Here is a 25,411-nt window from a genome sequence, read left to right on the forward strand (position 1 = left end):
AACTGAAACTAGACCTCAAAAAATGGAATTTGCCATTTCTTTCTCTTGCAGGTAGAATTAATTGTGTAAAAATGAACATCTTACCAAGGTCCTTGTACTTGTTTCAATGTATCCCAATCTTTCTAACTAAATCCTTTTTTCAGAAATTCCATCATTTATTTGGGGTGGAAAAACGCCTAGGATCTGAAAGGAATTTCTTCAGAGACAGAAAACTCAAGGTGGATTAGCACTGCCTAATTTGAGGTATTATTATTGGGCTGCTAACATCTCTAAAGTACTTTATTGGCTTCAGAACTCCAGATGTCTGGTGTATCTCAGAGGCGAATTCTCGTACTATTTCATCCCTTCCTGCTTTAGATAAGCAATATCACTCGAGTACGAGAGTGATATTGTGATTATACAACAGTTCGACGGAACATGAAACAACGGAGTGCCTAATAAAACCCTCTTTTGTGAGGAACTACTTCCTTCTGCCATGGATTCAAAGCTCAAGTTGACATTTAAGCATACGTCACTTTTAGAATTGGTATCAAGGGCATGTGCTGCTTCAGTTGGGTTATTAGTGAGAAATAATGAGGTTATAAGAGAGAAACAATGCCGCAAGACGTGCATCCAAATGAGAGAGAGAGACACCGCGAAGCTAGACGTTTCTTCTTATATTAACTAACGTACTCTACGATTAGCTCAGTGAATAATAAAAAAAATTTAAAAATTGGACCCGGCTAGAACAAGCAGAGTGATACAAAATTTTGAAAGGGCGTTTCTGTAGCGATACCAGTACAATATCTCACGGTTCTCAACCAATCAGATTTGAGAACCAGAACAAACTGTTGTATATCTTCATCTAAATTGCCCCTTGGTATTTCACTGTATACTCAATGCCCAGTCGTAGCAAATACCCTCAAGATTTGGTTTCACTTTAGACAATGTTTTGGTTTTAAAGACTTCTCCATAGCCAGTCCTATATGCAAGAACCACCTATTCCTTCCAGCTCAACTAGACTCAGTCTTTAGCCAATGGCAACAATTGGGTCTTGTTAAATTTAGTGATCTTTTTATTTTATTGATATAATCTGCCTAGATCACATTTGGTCAGATATTTTCAAGTTCGTCATTTAATCCAATATCATTGTCCCACATATCCCTCCATTCCTCCCAGTACAGGATTGGATGCCATTTTAAATATTCCCTTACACTTGAAGGGAATCATTTCTGATATATATATATATATACACAGTGGGTACGGAAAGTATTCAGACCCCCTTAAATTTTTCACTCTTTGTTATATTGCAGCCATTTGCTAAAATCATTTGTTATTTTTTTTCCTCATTAATGTACACACAGCACCCCATGTTGACAGAAAAACACAGAATAAATTAGTAAAATCAAGAGGAGCATTGTTAACTCTTTGTGTAATTGTTCAATTTTGTTCTTCCTTCAATAAATAAATAAATTATATATATATACATATAAACATGTCTGCATGTTTGTATGCAATGTATGCAGAGGATGCAAGCAGTTACAGGAATTTGCCCAGATTTTCACCAACTCTCATGCAATCAGCATAACTATAACTCTCATTATCACAGAGATCAGGGAAGGTGACACCTACAGACATCACATTCACACTTAACCCAGGTACTGATAGCATGAACAATATTTTAACAAATCAAATAGATATCCGATCAGCGAAAACACATGAAATGACCAGGTGTAAACACGCCCTATGTGTATGTTTCCTTCATTACTTATGGATTTATTAAAATAATTAAGATTACCATCTTTGTCTTACGCTCTCTGTCTTCACTCCAGCACGTACCATGACACCAAGATTGCAGTAGAGAATCTCAAAAGTTTGTAAGCACATTAAAGCAGCATTTATCGGAGGTTATAAAGAGTAGTGATGGAAAACCCAGGCTTTCATGAAATTGTGCCGAAAAAACGGTTCATTACTCAAAGCTTTTAATACAGTGTGCATTAGCGACATCTGGTGGTCAGACTTGTTTTTTTCCCCCAAATTTTTTTTGGGTGAGCTGTTCGGGGTCTCTGAGACCCCAGCTATAGAACCTGATAAAATGCAATAGAGGTGTGACGTGCATTCAGTTTGTCTGGTGTTGACATTATTCTACTGCGGGTTAACTTAGGTTCTCTTGCTGGAACTGACAGTCCCGTGGGAGGACCGTATGGAAGAGGCCAATGAGCGCAAGCGGCTCAACTATCAGGAGCTCATAGAGGAGTGTTGGAGGGCTCGCTGTGAACCCATTGAGGTGGTGTGCAGAGGCTTCGCCGCCCGCTCCTTGTGTAAGAGCTTCACCCTGCTCGGCATCACATGAGCTGCAAAGAGGAGAGCTATTAAATCTATCACAGAAAGAGCATCGAGGTGGATTTGGATTAAAAGGTCCGAGGAGTGGGTTAGCACTGCTGGGACAGAAGTTGGGGCCTGATCAACCCCAGCTGGGTCGCCTGAGGGAGGGTGTCTGATGTTGAAAGACCCGAAACACTCAATGATCTCAGGAAACATCACTGATGATTGTGTCCCAGCGCATCTACGGATGTATCTATGCACTGAATCCTAAATAAGTGTACACACACACACACACACACACACATGACCAAGTCAATGTAAAGTCAAACACAAGTCATGCGAAGCACCGATTTTTTTCAAACCAGCTGTCCCAACCTTCCCTAAATTTACCCTAAATGTATTTAGTTTAATTTTCTGCACTATTTCCAAAGTGTTTAGTAATCCTGTATAAAATTGCAAAGCATTTGTATTTATATTTCCATCATAATATTCAAACAAACTTTGTCTGATAATCTCCATTTTATGAAATATCATGTGGTGCCACCGTCAAGAAACTACCATTTTGGGACTTTTATGTTGAAATCCATTCAAAGATAAGACGTTGCATCATATACCATTTTGCTTCTATCCCCATTTTGCCAAGGGGATAGAATCATCAAGCAGGTTTGTAACTCTCTCAAATTTGGAAAAAAATTACCTTTTTAATGGCTGGTATGTAGTTACCACATTTGGATAGCCTGTGGTATGACCTCAAAAAAACAATGAATATTAAGTTATTTCTACAAGCATTTATTTTTATTATAGATTTCATAGTGACCTTTCATGGGACACGTTAGCTCTTGCTTTGTTTAGGTGGATAATTCTGTGCTTGTAAATTTTGACTAAATTTGAAAATGTCATGTGGTGCGACCAAATATCACTGCAGAGTGTTTTACATTATAGATATGTCCCAGATTGGCCGTTTTTGTGCTTTTATATTCAATTAATGGTTTATATACACAAAATACTTTATTTTAGTATCATTTGGAATAGATTTGTATACAATTTGGGTCACTTTAGGCAGTTTATGTCTAATCTTTGTACAATATGAGAAAAATGAAAAAAATAATAATAATTTAGATGTAATTTTAGTTTGGTAATTATGAATTTATTAGTAATTTAATATATTTATTAATAACTATTTTAATCTAGTTTACCAGATTCCACTGCCAAGCAAAGTAAAATAAATTCTCGCTATAGGCAGCATGTTAATTCTGACCCTGCAGTCAAGCACAAACTCCAGATGTAATTTTCTGCTGTAAGAAAAATGTTTATGATTTCATCTCAGAACCTGAGCCAGCAACCTCCCACTACTCTAAACTGACCCTTCGCAAAGACCCGCCCTTAGTTACTATTGCTACGCCCGACAAACCATGGCACTTTTATGCCATACATCATGTTCTAATGCAGTGAAAAATACATCACGGAGCAAGGAAGACACTGAAAACGCACCAACATGCAAGGCAGAGCAGGGTACTTTCAGTCTCAGAGTTCATATTTTGTCATTTTTTAAAAGAAATTCAAACAACAAATACTGTTTTGTGGCTCTTTAATGTGTCGTGACAGTTCCCTGTAGCACCTCAGTTCAAGCGGCATGTGAACCCATCATCTCTTACTAGTTATAGCACAAAATAAACATGAATGAACATCAGAAGGTATCTTGTTTCAACAGTGAAAAGATGTCAATACACTATTTTTCAAGTTCAAGTCCACCGACGTTAATCTACTCTCCTGTCTGGTTTGTTTGTCGGACAAAAATGGCAGATTTGGCATTATGATTGCTCAGATTGCCTGTTAATCAAACTCCCAGCGATGGGTCAAATGAGCAGCCAAGGTTGGGCAAAGTTTAGAAATAACTGGGTCTAAAAAATGACTGCAGTTAATGCCATAAGCTGAACATTTCACACATTTCTTTAAATAGATTTTTAATGATGTAAGGTCTTTGTGTCATTTGGAGCGACCACTCATCATGTGGTGCAACCAATAATAGCAATAACTGTATTAAATAAAAAATAAATTATCTAATTTCTGTGGCTGGAATATGTATCACTGCTACAGTATGCTTAAGTGAATGGCATTTTAAAAATATATTTTCTATAAATTGCCTAAAATTTATCAAAATAAGTCTGCTAACTACATTGAAGGTAGAAACTGAAATTATAGAACAAAATATGAGCTCATTATTTACAAAACCTCAAAAGAAACACAAATACTTGGTTTCTAAACACTTTAATTACTGAGAACATCTAAAAAAAATGTTAAGCATGTTAAGGAAATCAATTAATTTGAATATAAATCATGGTCGCACCACATTATTATTATTTTTTATGGTTACGGCTGATTCATCTAGATGAAAAAAAACATAAATTCATATTACAATGTTAAATTTAGTGATTTTAGTGTACACAACTTTCTTAATGTTTGAACAACTACAAAAAATATTATTACTTTTTGTATTTTAAAATTTGCCGGTCGAAAATCCTTCTACGTCAATGACCCATATATACACAGTGGGTACGGAAAGTATTCAGACCCCCTTACATTTTTCACTCTTTGTTATATTGCAGCCATTTGCTAAAATCATTTAAGTTCATTTTTTTTCCTCATTAATGTACACACAGCACCCCATATTGACAGAAAAACACAGAATTGTTGACATTTTTGCAGATTTATTAAAAAAGAAAAACTGAAATATCACATAGTCCTAAGTATTCAGTCCCTTTGCTCAGTATTTAGTAGAAGCACCCTTTTGATCAAATACAGCCATGAGTCTTTTTGGGAAAGAGGCAACAAGTTTTTCACACCTGGATTTGGGAACATGCACTGTACAAACATTTTATTTTTTTAAATCGCAGTTTAGTTGTTTCAAAGGAACTGTTTAAGTTGACAACTCGCAATTTCTGATTTTGTTTGTTCATTCATCTCAACACTGAGGCACATCATTTTTAAGGCACAATTTAATGCTTCCAATTGTTTTTTATTAAAGCACACATATAACAAGCGCTGAGCACGACGTCCATCACTGGCTCAGCACCAGCCAAAGCACGAAAGCATATTTGAAGTTAGCAGTTAATCACATTCAACAATAATCACACCGGTGTGGTTGTACACGTTAAAGAGTAACTTCATATTCAAAACTCTGATCAGATGTAAAGGGCTTCTCTTCAGTGTGAATCTTCATGTGTTTCCTAAGGTCTCTGTTTTCAGTGAAACTCTTTCCACATTGTTGGCAGGTGAAAGGTTTCTCTCCAGAGTGAATCCTCATGTGGTCCTTGAGGTGTTGTTTATATGTAAAACTTTTTCCACATTGAGAGCATATGAAAGGTTTCTCTCCACTGTGAACTCTCATGTGGATTTTAAGGTTTGGTTTTCGAATGAAACTCTTTCCACACAGTTTGCAGGTGAAAGGTTTCTCTCCAGTGTGAGTTCTTACGTGGACATCAAGGTTATGTTTATATGTAAAACTCCTTTGACATTGAGAACATATGAAAGGTTTCTCTCCACTGTGCATTCTCATGTGGGTTTTAAGGTTTGATATTTGAATGAAGCTCTTTCCACACAGTTTGCAGGTGTAAGGCTTCTCTCCAGAATGAATTCTTGTGTGGTTTTTAAGGTGAACGTTTTGAGTGAAGCTCTTTCCACACTGTTGGCAGGTGAAAGGGCTTTCTCCGGTGTGAATTCTCATGTGAACATTAAGGTTTCCTTTTTCAGTGAAACTCTTTCCACACTGTTGGCAGACAAAAGGTTTCTCTCCAGTGTGAATCCTCATGTGGGAATTGAGTTTTGAGTGCTCTTCGAAACGCTTTCCACAGTGTTGGCAGGTGAAATAACTTCTATTTGCTGTCTTTTGAGCTCTTTTTCGTGTCTTTTCAGAATGAAAGTTATCTTTTTCACTGAGTTCCTGACTCTCCTCTTTCAGTGTCATCAGGTCTAATGAAAAAAAGACAAATCCAGATGAATACCATTTTTAATGGCACAATGAACAAACATCAAAACCAACAACATGTAGATCTTATACGCACAGAGCTATTAAAGGAGGTGTTAAATGTAATCTCAAAAGTTTCAGTGCTCATTTTCGAGGTAATGGGTCATGTGATCTCAACATGTCTGTCCACATGAGGCGATGTCAAATAAAACTACTTTTATTACAACACTTATGTGACATTAAAGGGGTCATATGATGCGATTTCAATTTGTCCTTTCTCTTTGGAGTGTTACAAGCTCTTGGTGCATAAAGAAGATCTGTAAAGTTGCAAAGACTAAAGTCTCAAATCCAACGAGATATTCTTTATAAAAGTTAAGAGTCAGCCACGCCTACCTAAAACGGCTCGTTCTAACACGCCCCCACATGTCTACCTCACTATGTGGGAAGATTTGCATAACACCTCCCAAATGTTCACACAAAGAAAGAAGGCGTAACTTTTATTCTCGCTGTAGTATTGTTGCCGCCGCCGCCATCTCGTGAAGATGCTGTGTACTTCATTGTGAAAGCGAAACTACTTTGTTTGGTCTTCCAAAAGAGGACGATATCCGCTTCGTCATGCCTGGAGCTGATCTGTGCTGGTCTCTGAGGGAATACATCAACTTTCACCGTGGACGAAGCGGAGTCCAGCCCGGGGTCGTCACATGTGGTTGCCGCTTATTAGTCGGATCCGCCGGGCGCACCGTTCTCGACCCCGCCGCCTCAGCTCACTCTATCCCAGCCTCAGCACACGCTAAGCCGGGGCTTCCCCTCACGCTAGGCCGCTGTGTTTTTCGTTGTTAAGGCGAAACTACTTTGTTTGGTCTTCCAAAAGAGGACACGACCGATGAGCTTTGTAAAAATCGACGTGTTTCAGAAAGGCGGGGCATAGAGGAGAAACAATAATGTACAGTATGTGGAAAATAATGTGTTTTTTTTACTTTAAACCGCATAAACATTTCATTACACCAAATACACAAAATAATGTTCTTTTTAGCAACATCATATGACCCCTTTAATCAAAAATATCATTCACTTTCTGTAGAGCTGGACATTTTAATAAGGATCAGATGAGTGAGTTCAGCTTTGAGAATGAAAACCAACCTGTTTGTTCCTCAGTATCTTCATGTTTGACTCTGAATGTTTCTTCAATCTTCACGTCTTCACTCTCCTCTTTAATAAACTCCATCTTTATAATAGTGTCCCGTGGCTCTGTAAGAGATTAATCACAGATTCCTCAAGTTATCAATAACACAGATCTTCTGGCTTAGTGCTCTCAATTCACTATTAACTATGAAGCATTTGTGATATTTCCAGTTAAATATTAAGTATCGTTACATCCAGAAGAAAGAAATAAGGTTCACTGATTAAAGCTGTACATGTTCGGCTTCATCAAGCAGCAAACATATGACAACATACTCAGGTGTTACTCCTCATCTAACATTGTTAGGAGTGAATGATGCTCAGTTTCTAAATATAAGATGCTTTAAGCAGTTTATAAGAAACACTAATATAGTAGAAGTATCCTTCACACAGTATTAAAAAGTACACATATCTTTGATTATATTAGTGAAGTTATATTTTGAGATCATAAACACATACCTCTTCCAGGTAACTTGCAGCGTTAGGAAACTCCGAAGTGAAGATCAGAGACTGAGGCACGGCTGTGTAAGTTACGCGTAAATATGCGTCTCGTCCAGACGGGTCACGTAACAGCAACACAAACACGAATAAACACTGAACGGGTGTCTTTTTACTAACTAACATTGACACGGATTAATACATGCATTGTTCCATGTTTGTTTGTATACCGCATGCAAGGTTTATGCGCATAGTCCGAATCTTCTTCTCTGTTTTCAGTGTATCTCTGTGGGAGAATTACAGCGCCACATACTGGTCTACAGCGTTTCGTGTGGATGCACATATTTATTGAGACTAGGGGGGAAATCGGATAGGGAAAGCTGTGGCTTCATGTGGACGTAGCCTGAGTGACTCTTCATCAGGTTCTTGATTGAGATGCTACTGTGTGTCACGCTGCAGTCATCAAGACTGACTAAAGCACTGAATCACTGTAGTTTATACTGATTTCAGGAGGCTGTCATCAGAAGATTAAGTATGCAGAGGATGCAAGCAGTTACCCAGATTTTCAGCAACTCTAATCCAACCCGCATAACTTTCAGGGCCGGGGGCCCTGCCCCAGCACTTCAGGCAGGCTCATTTGAAGCAGCACTACCAGTGTTGCCAACTCATTTTCAGAGAAAGTTGCTAAAGGAAGGTAAATTTGTTGCTAAATGACATTGTGATGTTATTGCGCGATGACGCAAAATTGTGTCACAACATCAAATCTCAGCAACAATATATATTTAATATGTTAATTTAGATTTGCTTGTAAAATAATATGCATAATAGAATATTAAAGTATAAATAACTGTATTTTTAAATGCATTGAATTATTGAATACCTACACATTTTTTTGAATGATTACAATTTAAGGGGTTTTTTTATAGTTCGTAAACTAGTAATACTACACATTCTCAACTAATATGCTTTAAGCAGTGTATTAGTAGTTAGTTAGTATGCTACACTCTAAGAAAAGTCTGTAAAAAATAGGGCACAATCTACTATGTAAGAATTTTCCGTAATGGTTTTTTAACCTGCATTTTAAATCACGCATTGTTTTCGGGTTATAATGGATAATGTCTTGGAAAATTACGAGTATCTTTTCCATTTTTTCTTACAGCATACTAACTGATCAACAATCGCAGGTACAAGCTACTAACAAAGTGTATCATAAATGAACAATTATTCAATTATTATTATTAAATTGAACAATTGCAAATAGCAGCTAACTCAATTCACGTGATGTGTGTGCTGCTAGGCGTATTTGGTTTCCTCTTTTTGTGTGATTTGGATGGAAAATGTGTGCCTTTTTATTTAGTCACTTTGTTAAAAGTTGCCAAATACATTTTAAAAATGGTACTAACAAAGTGTATCATAAATGAACAATTATTCAATTATTATTATTAAATTGAACAATTGCAAATAGCAGCTAACTCAATTCACGTGATGTGTGTGCTGCTAGGCGTATTTGGTTTCCTCTTTTTGTGTGATTTGGATGGAAAATGTGTGCCTTTTTATTTAGTCACTTTGTTAAAAGTTGCCAAATACATTTTAAAAATGGCTAAATTTGTTGCTAGGTGCTTTTGGAAGAAAAAGTTGCTAGGGTAGTCTGAAAAAGTTGCTAAATTTAGCAACAAATTTGCTAAGTTGGCAACACTGAGCACTACACAAACCAAACGTATATGACATGACAGTACCGCAAGAGCAGACTGCACCGTACACTTTCGAATCGCTCTCTCGCGATACTTTAAACTCGTACATCGATTGGTCCGTGCAGCGCCGCTTCAAGTCGTTATTATTCGTTATAAGACCAATCAAAACTCCCCTTTCAGCTGGTGGTTTAACCGCGCTTTGACGCTCAGTGTAGTGATGGGAAGTTCGGCTCTTTTCACAGATTCGGCTATTTTGGCTCGGCTCCCTTAGAAGAGCCCCGGCTCTTACGGCTCCCAAATGGCTCTTTGTTTAGTATCACTCTGAGCCTTCAATTTGAGCCCAATTTAGCAATTGTGAATGGTTTGTGTGTTGGCAAGCAATTTTTTACTCAGTGTTTAAAAAAAAAACACTATTATTTAACATTTTAATAAACTTTAATAATAGCCTAACACTCAGTGACGGCGCTACCCCGGGGCTAGGGGGGGGGGGCTATAGCCCCGGTTTAGCCCCATTTCTTTATGAAGTAACTCTGACGTCATCAATATCATTTATTTTCTTAGCACCCCCACATATTGGTCTAGCCCCCCCTTAGCACCGGTAGAGATGGACTGGCGCCGTGGCTAGTCTTTAGGGCAGGTTGGCATTCAGAAATATCAGATGCCTCGGCTTGAATGTGCTGATGTGATTTCTGCCCTCTGTGATTATTTGTCCTGTTTTTGAGAAGACTCTCTCTGAGGGGGCCAATGTTTCAACAAATTGCAGTGTGTTCCTATCTTAACCAATGTGCTTACGTTTAAATCCGGCTCCCCCCTCTCTCTCTGTCGCTCTGTGTACCTGGCCTGTACCACTACACGCGCTATCTTCAGAGCTTGCGTCCCCCTTCCTTCTTTCACATAATGGTATGATCCTAGTCTGTCCTCCCATGTGATTAGTCGCATGTGTGTTTTTTTCTGTAATAGTTTCCTGCTGGGTTCCAGCCTAACCTTAGCCCTTAAAGAAAATTGTATAGTTAGTCTGTGTTTTTAGAAGCAAATGATCGATGTATGTCTTCTCTCAAGACAAAAAAAGGATGACAGACAAGCGTCCCAAGATCTGAGTTCCAAGGAAACACAGAGGTATGCATGTATGAGTTTAAGTACCTCAGTAACTTGCAGATTTATGTCTTGATTGAAATTATATAGATAAAACAGTTGTTGTAGCTGGCTAGACTAGTTAGTTAGATCCAGTGTTAATTTTGACAGCAAATTTTGATTTAGTTTTAGTCATATTTTAGTCATCTGAATTGTTCTTAATTTTAGTCTAGTATTAGTAGACTAAATCTACAGTAAATTAAGTTGGCTAAAATCTAATGAGTTTAGTTACAGTGCATTTATTAAGCATTTCTCCAAGAGATGCCATTGATTATACTAAAGAAAATACTAGTATTCTAATCATTTTGGCCACAACTGTATATAGATAATACAATTGTTGTCATTGGCTAGACTAATTTAATCTTTAATTAGATCACGGTGTCCAATGTCCATCGTATTTGTTTTTAGGGAGAGACAGACAGCTGACAATAGGGGCATATTCATCACTGATAATGACAACAGAGACTGAACAGAACAGGAAAGAGAAGATCAGTCAGCGCCAGTGCATCTTCAGCCAAACCAACCATCAGACCTGCCCGTATGGAGCCAGATCGGCCTCAAAAATAATACATTTATTAAAAACAAAATTCATAAATGCACAGCACAATTTACATTTACAAAATCCGATTCGTACATTCAAAACACAATTCATAAATACAGAAGTAAAAGCATAAATATTTCCCCAAATGCTCACACAAAAGCATCTTACCTAAATAAATGTAAAATGTTTACACAAATATGTATATATCAAGTTCTTGAATTAATTTCCATCACACATTTATGATTGATGTTACATGTATTTATGGATCGTTGAATTTGCATTTGCAAATCATCACACATGCGTGGACTGCTTTGAATTTGTGTGTGGTATTTTTGAAACCTGCCTGGCAGGTTAAAGGGGTCCTATTATGCTTTTTCACTTTTTTAATTTTAGTCAGTGTGTAGTGTGTATGTTTGGGCATAAAAAAAATCTCAAATCTCAAAGTCCCCTCCAAAGGGAGATATTTTGTTTTTTAAAAATCCATTTTCAAGAACTACAGCAAACGGCTCGTTTGGACTACAGCGTTTGGTTTCCGGGCTTTGTGATATCACAAAGAGGCTCATCAGAAATTGGAATGGTGGGGAGGGGCGAGCTCGTGGTTTGAACGCTTGGTTTAGCGAGTGAATCAGACGAGACGATGAAGAAGAAGTGCTGCTGCAGAGGTAGTGCGTCAGAGAAAACCAAGAAGAAGAGCTGCTGTGCTGTAGCCTCACATTCTTGGCATGTCTAGAACCACGGTTCTCAATTCCAGTCCTCGCGTACCCCCGCTCTGCACATTTTGTATGTTTCTCTTATTGCTTCATACGTTTGCTATATTTGACTGTAAGTGCCCAGCGAAGTGGACATTACCGGCTATTCCTCCGTGAATCCAGTTTGAAGAGAGCGTATATGTTCCATACAAAGGGCATTTAAGTGTGCGAGACATGAATTTGAATTGTATTTATTTACAGAGGTATATTATGTCCCACTTCACGCTTCTCTAGTAACGTTAAGTTTTGTTTGTGTGTGAAGACGCTGCAGGCAGCGGCGCAGCACAAATCTGTAAATGAATATTCCGAAGTGAAGTAAACTTCAACGGATTTCCCCTGCTCAGGGAGTAGGGAGCAATGCACACTGTGTAGGGAGCATGTCAATCAGAACACAGTTCATGCATGGAGCTCTCTTCTAACGAGATGATCTGAATCAGGTGTGTTAACAAAGAGAGACGTGCAAAACATGCAGAGCGGGGGTACGCGAGGACTGGGATTGAGAACCGCTGGTCTAGAACAATCCTTACAAATATAACACGATGTAGCTGGGTGCCGCGGTGTGCCTACACTTATAGAAAATAATGTATTTGAATTTTAAAGACGTGCGCGACCGCCTAAAACGCTGTTTTTTTTATCACCTCCGTGTCCAAACGTCTTTGTTTGGGATTCCGAAAGCGGATGATGTCGGGAAACTGGTTGCAATTTATTTTTTCAACTCTGTTCCTGAGCATTATAACCCCAATTTGCTATTGTGTGCTGCGCATTTTACTGAGGACAGCTTCCACAACACGAGAGAGTAGTGCCGGATTCGCCCCAAAAGCTTTTGTTGAAAGACGGAGCAAGGGGGGCGTGGCAGTACTGAAACACCGTCTAAGCTGTTCGCCAATCACAACGCACTGGGACAGCTAACCAATCACAACACATTTTGTTTTTCGAAAGACGGACCTTCATCAAAGCCGGAACTAATCGAGCCGTTTGTGCCAGGCTGGGGAGAAAGGTATTTTAATAATGTAAATTTTGTGAAAAAATAATGTGTTTTTCGAACCACCAAGCATGAGAGCATGTTCTAGTACACCCCCAAAACAAAATCAAGACTTTGTAAAAGAGCATAATAGGACCCCTTTAAGATTCATAAATATCTTTTTTTGGAGGATGTTCCGGTTCAGCCAATCGCGGTGAGCTTTTAATCCACCAATCAAAACGCTCTTTACTGAACAGACTCAAGAAGCTCAACGCTGCGCTTGTACTGTGTATTGTTTCTATGATCGGGTCCTTGATGTAAAGACAATTTAATGGGTACTTTTTTTTTTTTTTTTTTTTTTTTTAGCATCTGATTACAATTTCTACAAAATCACATTATGATTTATATCGTTCGCACAAAATACAGCTACCCGGTTAGCCTGCTGTCTTATACACCAAAGTTGCACATACCCTGTTTATTCAGATCAATCTGTAATGTTATCAAATAGGTGTTAAATGTCCAGATACTTCATTTAATAACAATTATGTAATGGGTTCTGTTGTTATTAGTATTAGTAGTAGTAGGCTATAACATTCGCAATAACTTTTTACATTCTGCGTGAGGAAAGCGGCTCACCAGCCGAGGAAAGCCAGTCGCTCTCTGCATGAGGAAAGCGGATTACCAGCCGAGGAGAGTCAGTCACTCTCTGCATGAGGAAACCAGTTCGCCAGACAAGGAGAGCCAGTCACTCTCTGCATGAGGAAAGCGGTTCACCAGCCGAGGAGAGCCACGAAAGCGGTTCGCCAGCCGAGGACCAGTCACTCTCTGCATGAGGAAAGCGGTTCGCCAGCAAAGGAGAGCCAGTCGAGGAAAGTGGTTCGCCAGCCGAGGAAAGCCAGTCGCTCTCTGCGTGAGGAAAGCGATTCGCCAGCCGAGGAGAGCCAGTCGCTCTCTGCGTGAGGAAAGCGGTTCGCCAGCCGAGGAGAGCCAGTCACTCTCTGCTTGAGGAAAGCAGTTCGCCAGTCGCTCTCTGGCGTGAGGAAAGCGGATCGCCAGCCGAGGAGAGCCAGTCGCTCTCTGCGTGAGGAAAGCGGTTCACCAGCCGAGGAAAGCCAGTCACTCTCTGCATGAGGAAAGCGGATCACCAGCCGAGGAAAGCCAGTCACCCTCTGCGTGCATGAGAAAAATGCATTGCTGGCCTATCAGTGGGAAACTCTGTCGCTACTGACAATAGTAGTGCAACATCATTAGTTCTATTATTGGACCCTCTGCCATAGAAGCTGTCACAACATATGGCAACATGTTTTGTGACCCAGTGTTCGTGTTGGTGTCAGTGTTCAGAACAATGTCAGTGGCACTTTGTGCAGTGTACATTTTTTTTTGTACAAAGAATATAAATATTGTATGAAGAATTTTGATGAATTTGATTTTGTGTGTTCAATGGCACTGTAATGTACATTTTGTTGAACATAGTACTGCATGGAGTATACATAAAATTATTTTTTATTTGTGATGGGTTTTAAGGTTTTTGAAATATGCTCTCCCCTTAAATATTTTCAGTAATGTAAATTATTTTTTTATAAGTGGAATTAAACCTGGTATTGCTCAAAGCAAACACTGAGGATTCTTTACTGCTTAATAAAAATAATTTAGAGAATATTTGCTTGATTTATGTTATAGCATTTGCTGAGGCAAAAAATATGAAGTTTAAAATTATATTGATGGTTCCAATTTTATTAAATTTTATAGTATGAAGTTTTGCCCCACCACTTTTGGAGTAGTGGTGCCACCCCTGATAACTATAACACTCATTATCACAGAGATCAGGGAAGGTCACACCTACAGACATCACATTCACACTTAACCCAGGTACTGATAGCATGAACAATGACCATCAATTAAAGGGGTCATATGATGCGATTTCAATTGTTCCTTTCTCTTTGGAGTGTTACAAGCTCTTGGTGCATAAAGAAGATCTGTAAAGTTGCAAAGACTAAAGTCTCAAATCCAAAGAGATATTCTTTATAAAAGTTAAGAGTCCGCCACGCCTACCTAAAACGGCTCGTTCTAACACGCCCCCACATGTCTACGTCACTATGTGGGAAGATTTGCATAACGCCGCCCAAATGTTCACGCAAAGAAAGAAGGCGTAATTTTTATTCTCGCTGTAGTATTGTTATTGCCGCCGCTGCCATGTTGTGGAAATGCTGTGTGTTTTGTTGTGAAAGCGAAACTACTTTGTTTGGTCTTCCAAAAGAGGACGATATCTGCTTCGTCATGCCTGGAGCTGATCCGTGCTGGTCGCTGAGGAAATACTACAACTTTGCGCTATGGATCACCGGATCGGCTTTCACCGTGGACGAAGCCAATTAAATTAAGAATTTAAAATTATCTCAATGACTCAATTATTATGCTTGATTCATATTTATAAACGAATATTCACCCCCAGTTCAGTTCAACGTTTAAAAAAAAAAAAAAAAAGTCGGTTCTTGATACATTTGGCTTTATATGTAGAAAGAATTGTAATTAATTAATGCGAAGTTTCCCGAATAATCACTATTTATATTCTCCAAAATGCTTCCAAATCATGTTTACTTTCTAACACAGACACATCAATGAATTTGCTAATTCATTCAAAATCCTCCATGTCAATTTTGTTTTATGATTGGACATTTATTATTTATTGCTGTCAGGCACACCTGTGCAATAATCATGCTGTCTAATCAGCATCTTGATATGCCACACCTGTGAGGTGGATGGATTATCTCGGCAAAGGAGAAGTGCTCACTAACACAGATTTAGACAGATTTGTGAACAATATTTGAGAGAAATAGGCCTTTTGTGTACATAGAAAAAGTCTTAGATCTTTGAGTTCAGCTCATGACAAATGGGGGCAAAAACAAAAGTGTTGCGTTTATAATTTTGTTCAGTGTACTTACTGCAAAAGACTATTATATTGGTTAAAATTAAATCAGCCTAAGAAGTCAGCAGAAAGATTAATGATGTTTAAATTCTAAATGAATCTCTTTTGCTGTTGGTGTGTGAATACAGAAGTAAAAGAAGTCTTTTGATGCTACTGCCTCATTTCTTTAATTGCTGTCATTGCTCATGCTAATCAGTATGTGAATTAAGTGTGAATGTATCTGGACTTTCCCTGATCTCTCTGATAATGAGTGCTATAGTTCTGCTGATTGTTTTAGAGCTGAGTAGAACTGCTCACATGCTTTGCATACTGTGTTTAAGCTCATGATCTGAGTGCTTTGTCTTCAGCTGTAAGAACAGCCTCCTGAAATCAGTATAAACTACAGTGATTCAGTGCTTTAGTCAGTCTTGATGACTGCAGCGTGACACACAGTAGCATCTCAATCAAGAACCTGATGAAGAGTCACTCAGTCTCTGATCTTCACTTCTGAGTTTACTACAGCCGTAAAGGGATATTGGTCATTTTATTTGGCTAATTGAAGAAACTGAACAGGTACAGCTTTAATCAGTGAATCATATTCCCTTCTACAGCAAAATTATATTAAAAACTCAAGTCCTCAAATAAAGCAACATTAGCAGTGAAATGGGTCAGATCAAGCACAGACCATAATTATGTTCCATTTGGATTTATTTTTCTTTCTGTTAATTATTCTCATCTTAAACAGGACAAAGTGTCCAAACACACAGAAAAACTCCAGCTGAAGCGACTGAGATCCACGTGACACTATTATAAAGATGGTGTTTATTAAAGAGGAGAGTGAAGACATGGAGATTGAAGAAACATTCAGAGACAAACATGAAGATACTGAGGAACAAACAAAGATGGAGTTTATTAAAGAGGAGAGTGAAGACGTGAAGATTGAAGAAACATTCAAACATGAAGATACTGAGGAACAAACAAAGATGGAGTTTATTAAAGAGGAGAGTGAAGACGTGAAGATTGAAGAAACATTCAGAGACAAACATGAAGATACTGAGGAACAAACAAAGATGGAGTTTATTAAAGAGGAGAGTGAAGACGTGAAGATTGAAGAAACATTCAGAGTCAAACATGAAGATACTGAGGAACAAACAAAGATGGAGTTTATTAAAGAGCAGAGTGAAGACCTGAAGATTGAAGAAACATTCAGAGACAAACATGAAGATACTGAGGAACAAACAGGTTGGTTTTCATTCTCAAAGCTGAACTCGCTCGTTTAATCCTTATTAAAATGTCCAGCTCTACAGAATTACAGATATGAAAATATTACAGAACTAGCCAAAACAATTATTTTGTGTAACATCAAACATATCTGCTTCTGAGTAGAAAAAAATGAAAACAGTATCTAAGAATAACTTGTTTTTAACTTGACATTTTTTTGTCTGTAAGTGATTTTTTTTTCAACTCATCCCCAAAAGTGCTATACTATACATACCTGAATGTAAATGGCACTAAAGTTCATTAAAACAAGCAATAAATAAGTCATAGGCCTATGTCAGAAATACCAGCCAACTTCTAAAATAAATCATTTCTCCAGCTGACAGCTTGGTAGAGTCACTGCATGCTGTTTATCTTTGTTCTTCATTTAAAGATCTTTGGTGAGTGAATAATACAGTCAGTGGCCAGCCGTGTTGAGGGTAATGTATTACAAGTAACACGAGTTACGTAATCAATGACTTTTTAGGTAACTAGTAAAGAAATGCATTACTTTTCCACACCGGCGATGACATGACTATGACACCAAATCATTTATGTCCACACGCATCATGAGATCGGCCAAGTTAGTGAGTACCGATCGAGTCATAAAATGCGATTATCGGCCGATGCCGATCGATCGGAGCATCCCTATCGGAGTTACTTTTTCAAATAAGTAACACCAGTTACTTTGTTTTCCCATTTACTGACTGACAGCTCTCCTGTCCCCATGTTGAGAAAAATTGGGAGTAAGTACAGAGGCATTCATTGTGTGCCCCGTGTACGGTTAGTTCTAGACTAAATGTGAATGTGCATTTACTCATCTCACTTTCACAGAAAAAACAGATTCAGTATTTCTTCAAATGAATAAAGAACAGTGAAATGCAAACTCCGAATATGATGCAAATCTGCAATAATTAAATAACACAAATATCCTTTATGTATTTACTCCCATTTTATTAACCAATGTCTTTGCTTCTGAGCTTCTGAAATGTCTTCTCCTGCATTCTGCTGTACAGACGTGAATTTACTTTTCCTTCAGCCTGAGGCTTATTTAATTCACTTTTTGATGTGAAAGGGCTTTTTCATTTACCAAAAATATAACTTTTTTTAATATTAAAAACAAACAAGCCAGCCCAGCCCAGATTTGAAAAGTAATGCAAAAGTAACATAACACATTACATTCCATAAAAAATAACTAAGTAATGTAAAGTTACTTTTTAAGGGAGTAACACAATATTGTAATGCATTACTTTTAAAAGAGTTATTATACTTTTGAGAATGGCCACATTTGAGGTGTTTCTTGGAGGATATAGTACATTAAGGCCCTATCCCAATTCTATTTTATACCCCTTTCCCTTCTCCTACCCCTCCGCCTACCCCTTCCCCTTGTCCCTTGAAACAGAGTGTCAAGGGGTAGGGGTGGAAATATTCCCCTAAGAATTGGGACACCACTACTATACCGTCACACGTCATCATACGTCATCTAGCTCCTACAGTACACACACCTATACTGGTGTGCATTAGAGCCTTTAATTACCGTTCTATATTACTGCGCTGCTTACTGACACACACACACACATATATATATATATATAAAACGGAGATCGCGCAGCTCACACATCCAGGAGAAAAGAAACTTTTCAATGCTGCCCCCCGACTTTTATTAATAGGTTTAAATACAAATGATTACTTTTCGTTAAAATCTTTATTAATGCCGAAAATGCATACATTTATGTCTTTTTGTTCGCTCGGGCAGCCATGTTGCCACTGAAGCCGGTTTACACTGAGATAATTCATACCCCTTCGTTTGAAGTGTGGTCCCGAAAAATCTTCGTTTGAAGGACTATCTGGCCCTTCCCCTACCTCTACCCTTCCAACCAAAAGAGAAACGAGACACCCCTACCCCTTCACGTGAACGCGCAAAACAGAGGGGTAGGGGAAAGGGCAAGGGCTAAGGGGTAGAATTGGGATTGGGCCTAAAGAATGATCATGTGACTTTTACGTACACCAAGTGACCTGTAAATGCGAGAGAAAAAAAACAGTTTCCATTGCAGGTTTGTGAAATATTCCTTTTTCGAATTGCCTAAAAAACACCTCGTGAGTGTAAAAACTGGTTTTTTTTGGCGATATATGGGAGTTTTGCGAAATCGACATGTTTACATTGGGTGCATTTTCAATTCACAGTTTCAGTTTGCGCAATTTGAAGGGTAATGGAAACGCAGCTAAGTAAGTGCTCTATTCAACCAGCTAGAGCTTATTTCTTGATCCTGCAACATTTATAAGGTGATAAGGTGAAATGATTATCAACAAAACAATTTGTGAATGCAACAACCAAATATGTAATTGTGGAAAACAATGTAATGGTACAATGGTACATCAATATCTAGATGAGTGGAGGTCCTAAAGAAAGCAAAGGATTAACAATATCGACAAGAAGTTCTGAGATTACAGGTTACAACTCTTTCAGAAGTTTAGTAGGTATAGGATCTAGCTTGGATTTGATGCTTTTCATGTCTAAATGTTTTGATGTTTGTTGCTTCATGCCTTTAAACTGGTTTTAACTTGTATTTGTCTCTTTTCACCTCAGATCCGATGGCGCTGAAACAGGAGAGTCAAGACATGAATGAAACGGAAGAGAAAGATCAAAACGAGAAACATGATTTCAAAACTGAAGAAAAAACGATTAGTTGCTCACAGAATGAAAAGACTTCTTCACCAAAAAAAGCTGAAAAAACACAAAACCTTAATTCCCACATGATCATTCACACTGGAGAGAAGCCATTCACCTGCCAACAGTGTGGAAAGAGTTTCAGGCGCAAAGGAAACCTAAAGACTCACATAAGAAGTCACACTGGAGAGAGACCTTACATCTGCAAACTGTGTGGGAAGAGATTCATATACAATGTAAATCTTGATAGGCACATGAAGATTCACTTAAGAGATAACGGTTTTAAATGTCATCAGTGTGAAAGGAGTTTCACAGACACGAATCACCTTCAGGATCATGTTAAAATTCACATCGGAGACAAGCCTCTCATGTGCCATCACTGTGGATTGAGTTGCTCAAGAGAAGCAAACCTCAAGTCTCACATTAGAGTTCACACTGGAGAGAAACCTTTCACCTGCGAACAGTGTGGAAAGAGTTTCAGGGTTAAAGGAAACTTAAAAACTCACATGAGGATTCACACGGGAGAGAAGCCATTCACATGTCTTCAGTGTGAGAAGAGATTCACATATAACAAAGACCTGAAACATTAGAGCCTTTAATTACCGTTCTATATTACTGCGCTGCTTACTGACACACACACACACATATATATATATATATAAAACGGAGATCGCGCAGCTCACACATCCAGGAGAAAAGAAACTTTTCAATGCTGCCCCCCGACTTTTATTAATAGGTTTAAATACAAATGATTACTTTTCGTTAAAATCTTTATTAATGCCGAAAATGCATACATTTATGTCTTTTTGTTCGCTCGGGCAGCCATGTTGCCACTGAAGCCGGTTTACACTGAGATAATTCATACCCCTTCGTTTGAAGTGTGGTCCCGAAAAATCTTCGTTTGAAGGACTATCTGGCCCTTCCCCTACCTCTACCCTTCCAACCAAAAGAGAAACGAGACACCCCTACCCCTTCACGTGAACGCGCAAAACAGAGGGGTAGGGGAAAGGGCAAGGGCTAAGGGGTAGAATTGGGATTGGGCCTAAAGAATGATCATGTGACTTTTACGTACACCAAGTGACCTGTAAATGCGAGAGAAAAAAAACAGTTTCCATTGCAGGTTTGTGAAATATTCCTTTTTCGAATTGCCTAAAAAACACCTCGTGAGTGTAAAAACTGGTTTTTTTTGGCGATATATGGGAGTTTTGCGAAATCGACATGTTTACATTGGGTGCATTTTCAATTCACAGTTTCAGTTTGCGCAATTTGAAGGGTAATGGAAACGCAGCTAAGTAAGTGCTCTATTCAACCAGCTAGAGCTTATTTCTTGATCCTGCAACATTTATAAGGTGAAAGAAGGCCATGATTATCAACAAAACAATTTGTGAATGCAACAACCAAATATGTAATTGTGGAAAACAATGTAATGGTACATCCCTCCATCAATATCTAGATGAGTGGAGGTCCTAAAGAAAGCAAAGGATTAACAATATCGACAAGAAGTTCTGAGATTACAGGTTACAACTCTTTCAGAAGTTTAGTAGGTATAGGATCTAGCTTGGATTTGATGCTTTTCATGTCTAAATGTTTTGATGTTTGTTGCTTCATGCCTTTAAACTGGTGTTAACTTGTATTTGTCTCTTTTCACCTCAGATCCGATGGCGCTGAAACAGGAGAGTCAAGACATGAATGAAACGGAAGAGAAAGATCAAAACGAGAAACATGATTTCAAAACTGAAGAAAAAACGATTAGTTGCTCACAGAATGAAAAGACTTCTTCACCAAAAAAAGCTGAAAAAACACAAAACCTTAATTCCCACATGATCATTCACACTGGAGAGAAGCCATTCACCTGCCAACAGTGTGGAAAGAGTTTCAGGCGCAAAGGAAACCTAAAGACTCACATAAGAAGTCACACTGGAGAGAGACCTTACATCTGCAAACTGTGTGGGAAGAGATTCATATACAATGTAAATCTTGATAGGCACATGAAGATTCACTTAAGAGATAACGGTTTTAAATGTCATCAGTGTGAAAGGAGTTTCACAGACACGAATCACCTTCAGGATCATGTTAAAATTCACATCGGAGACAAGCCTCTCATGTGCCATCACTGTGGATTGAGTTGCTCAAGAGAAGCAAACCTCAAGTCTCACATTAGAGTTCACACTGGAGAGAAACCTTTCACCTGCGAACAGTGTGGAAAGAGTTTCAGGGTTAAAGGAAACTTAAAAACTCACATGAGGATTCACACGGGAGAGAAGCCATTCACATGTCTTCAGTGTGAGAAGAGATTCACATATAACAAAGACCTGAAACATCATTTGAAAAGTCATTCTGGGAAGAAATAGCCATTTTCCTCAACGTGACAAGGTTTAGAAAAATGTCTACAATCATTTTGGAAGACATTCAATTGTAGTCGGTGTATTAAAACTTTTTTTTTCGCCATCACACTTACACTGACCCTGTTTGCGTTCTTTGTTGAAGAGTATGACGAGAAAAAAATGCTGTGTGAAATCAAGTCTCGCACTACAACTGAATGTGGGCTACACCTGATTGTCACCTTCATGCATCCTTCATCTCTTTATGCTTTACCATAAGGCTTTGTATTTTCTTTTGTTAATATGCAGTCCTGTGGCCATTCCTGACCGTCTGCTTTGCTGTAGTTTCAAATATTGAATGGTTGTTGAGATTCCCTCAAATGTTGACTATGTAGAGCCTGTGTACTTGACAGGCAGCCCGCGGGCCGTATCCGGCCCATCTGCATTAATTTTGTGGCCCACATCATGCTGAAAATGAATGTATTTTTATTCAAATTTGCACTGAAAAGTAGCGCAAATATTAAGCAGAGTGACTTTATGCTTGTCACTTAAATGCAGTTGGTACTCCTGACACTTTCCATTGTGTAAATGGCAGAAAGTCCTCTTAGTAGCAACAAACAAACAATAAACTAACCCATTCACAATTTGAATAAAAGTTTAAGCAAGCAAAAAGCGCTCCCATTACAATGAATGGAGCTGTAATCACGTCTATGCGTTCACGTAGATCTAAACTGTAATAAAGTCGATTAGCATTGGATTATAAATATAGGCTACTTTATTATTATGAAAATACCAGAGATGGCACAGATAAACCATAAATTGTTACACTGTCTTCATGTTTGATCAGTTCAAGCGTTTCTATCCTTTTATTCAGTAACAGTGATAGCAGCATGCCTTTGTCCATATTAGGGATTTCCTGGAGGGTCATGAGTTCTATTACTACTGTGATGCATATGTGGAGTTTCTGCACGAGGGCGCCCTCTGGCACCCAGTATGAATGAAACAGACATAACATGTGTTTAGCGCTCAATAATGTGCACTATTTGGGCATAAATAGGAAAGATAATACTTCTGTCTACAGAAATTTGTGAACTATATTTGCTCATGAATGTTTTGAGTTTGAACATTCTGTGTTTGTTTAATACTCAGAGTATGAATGCTTGTTTTGTTTTTTTTGCATTAATATTGCAAATATTGTCTTAAAGTCTTATGATGCAAATTGTAATTTGTGGCCCTTCACATTTTATGTTTAAATGTGGCCCTCTTGGCCTCTGAACTTGAGTACCCCTGATGTAGAGCATGTCTCTCAATTTCATGTGTTGATTCCTCTGAATCAAAATATTAGTCTAACCTTTACCTTGCTGGAAAAGCAACAATGTAACTGGAAGTTTATTAATAAATTGACAAACTGAACAAAATGACTTGATCCAATTGATTTTAGGAGTATTTTAGTCGATTTCAATTTACAGGGGTCATGACATGGATTTCTTTATTATTTTAATATGTTCTTTGAGGTTTACTTATAATGTTAATTATTTGCACAGTGCATAATTAATGGCACACAAAAAATTATAATTTTCAGCCCTTATGCTGAACCTCTCTCAGAAACAGGCTGTTTTTAAGGGGCGTGTCCTTTAAGGCTTCTCAGGAATCAGCCACTGTTATGATTGGCTAACATTATTGCATAGAAAACAGTATAAACGCTCCCTCGCTATTGCATGTTTTGAGTGTTTTGACAAGCCACCGGGACAAGACCACAGGAACCAGTTGAGTCCTCTGCACAATCTGACTTTGCTGCAGCCTGGAATTGAACTGCTGGTTTTGTCTGGCCAGAGGAGAACTGGCCCCCCGACTGAGCCTGGTTTCTCCCAAGGTTTTTTCTCCATTCTGTCACCGATGGAGTTTTGGTTCCTTGCTGCTGTCGCCTCTGGCTTGCTTAGTTGGGGACACTTCATTTTCAGCGATATCGTCGACTTGATTGCACAGAGACTATTTAAACTGAACTGAGCTGGATGATGACATCACTGAATTCAATGATGAACTGCCTTTAACTGAAAAATGAGTGTTTACTATTGTCATTTTGCATTATTGACACACTATTTTCCTATTTAATATTGTAAAGTTGCTTTGACACAATCTGTATTGTTAAAAGCGCTATATAAATAAAGGTGGCTTGACTTGACTTAAGCTATGAAACTTGCAGGATGTTTTAATAGTACAAAGACCTCTTATATGCCAAGAGATCCAAGGCAAATTTGATTTCTCATGTCATCATCCCTTTGATGTTGTAATATCTAGATACGTTTACTGACTGTGGAACCCTGGAAATACCAGGCAATAATTCAAGTTTTGTGCAGGTCTTTTGTTGTTGTTGTTTTTGTTTATCAGCACAGTTCATTCTTTGTTGTGCGTCCAGTAGCCTGTATGTACATATACCTACTGTTTCCTTTCTAATTAATTTGGTGCAATCGGCCTTTGTCAGTCACGTGCGTTATTATGTGTGATGTCACCAAAGGCGCCATTTTGAAGGCATCGTTGCATTGAGCAGTGAACTGAAAAGTGTACAGAGCCATACAGTAAAGACCGATTAAATTGTCATACTGGAGAAACAGAAGTAAATCAAGTAGATACGGTACCGAGATAATCTCAGCTAAATTTTTAGAAACATAACTTATATAACTTGTCATTGATTAACAATTAAAACTGATCCATACTACCTGACGCAAAAAGTTGAGTACCGCCGGCATCGCTGCCTCCAACCTCGTTCTTGTTTACGGTATAAAAACGTATATTATTTACTTAGACTTGATTATATGTTCAGTTTTTGTCTACCATTGATTTGCACACATAATTTGCACAATTGTAAGTTATTACATCATGTGAGTCTCTACCATTAAACCTTACCCTGTTTGTTCAAAATTTAATTTGGCTGATAACAAGTACTGATAAGTACTGATAACAAGGAGACAATCAAAATTAGTTATGAAAATGCAATTATACATACTTTATTATTAATGCAACACTGTGTTAAAAATCAGTTTCAAGATACATAACAGAAGATGGCCCAAAAGCCATCACCAGCTACAGACCCCAGCACTGAGGCCAATCAACAACTGGCAGATGATCTGAACGAGTTCTACTGCAGGTTTGAAAAGCAAAAGCCTGGTCTGACACCCCACAGCCATCAACACCCTCCCCCTCCCTCCCCCCTAATGTTTCTCAGCCTGCACTTAAGATCTGTGAAGATCATGAACGCAAAGTCTTCAGGAAGCAAAAGATAAGGAAAATCAAAGGCCCAGACGGTG

At 38.3% G+C, this 25,411-nt stretch overlaps 2 protein-coding genes across 2 annotated transcripts; one reads left to right on the plus strand and one right to left on the minus strand.

Moving 5' to 3' along the window:
- Window positions 1-5,236: 5,236 nt before the first annotated feature.
- Window positions 5,237-7,493, minus strand: LOC107571016 (gastrula zinc finger protein XlCGF8.2DB-like). Its single transcript, XM_016257301.1, has 2 exons — window positions 7,409-7,493; window positions 5,237-6,273 (listed from the first exon to the last, which is right to left on the minus strand). The coding sequence occupies exons 1-2, from the start codon at window positions 7,491-7,493 to the stop codon at window positions 5,456-5,458; spliced, it is 903 nt and encodes a 300-aa protein (XP_016112787.1). The 3' UTR covers window positions 5,237-5,455.
- Window positions 7,494-19,846: 12,353 nt separating this feature from the next.
- Window positions 19,847-20,375, plus strand: LOC107571008 (gastrula zinc finger protein XlCGF57.1-like). The gene has a single exon (XM_016257291.1). The coding sequence runs from the start codon at window positions 19,872-19,874 to the stop codon at window positions 20,373-20,375; it is 504 nt and encodes a 167-aa protein (XP_016112777.1). The 5' UTR covers window positions 19,847-19,871.
- The last annotated feature ends 5,036 nt before the right edge of the window (window positions 20,376-25,411 follow it).

This window comes from Sinocyclocheilus grahami, unplaced genomic scaffold (genome assembly GCF_001515645.1).
Source record: "Sinocyclocheilus grahami isolate Dianchi unplaced genomic scaffold, SAMN03320097.WGS_v1.1 scaffold1536.1, whole genome shotgun sequence".
NCBI classification, from domain to species: Eukaryota; Metazoa; Chordata; class Actinopteri; order Cypriniformes; family Cyprinidae; genus Sinocyclocheilus; species Sinocyclocheilus grahami.

Coding starts and splice junctions, on each gene's coding strand:
- LOC107571008 (XM_016257291.1), top strand. CDS start 19,872: ATGATCATTCACACTGGAGAGAAGCCATTCACCTGCCAACAGTGTGGA.
- LOC107571016 (XM_016257301.1), bottom strand. CDS start 7,493: ATGGAGTTTATTAAAGAGGAGAGTGAAGACGTGAAGATTGAAGAAACA. Junction 6,274..7,408: donor AGATACTGAGGAACAAACAG/GTTGGTTTTCAT, acceptor TTTTTTCATTAG/ACCTGATGACACTGAAAGAG.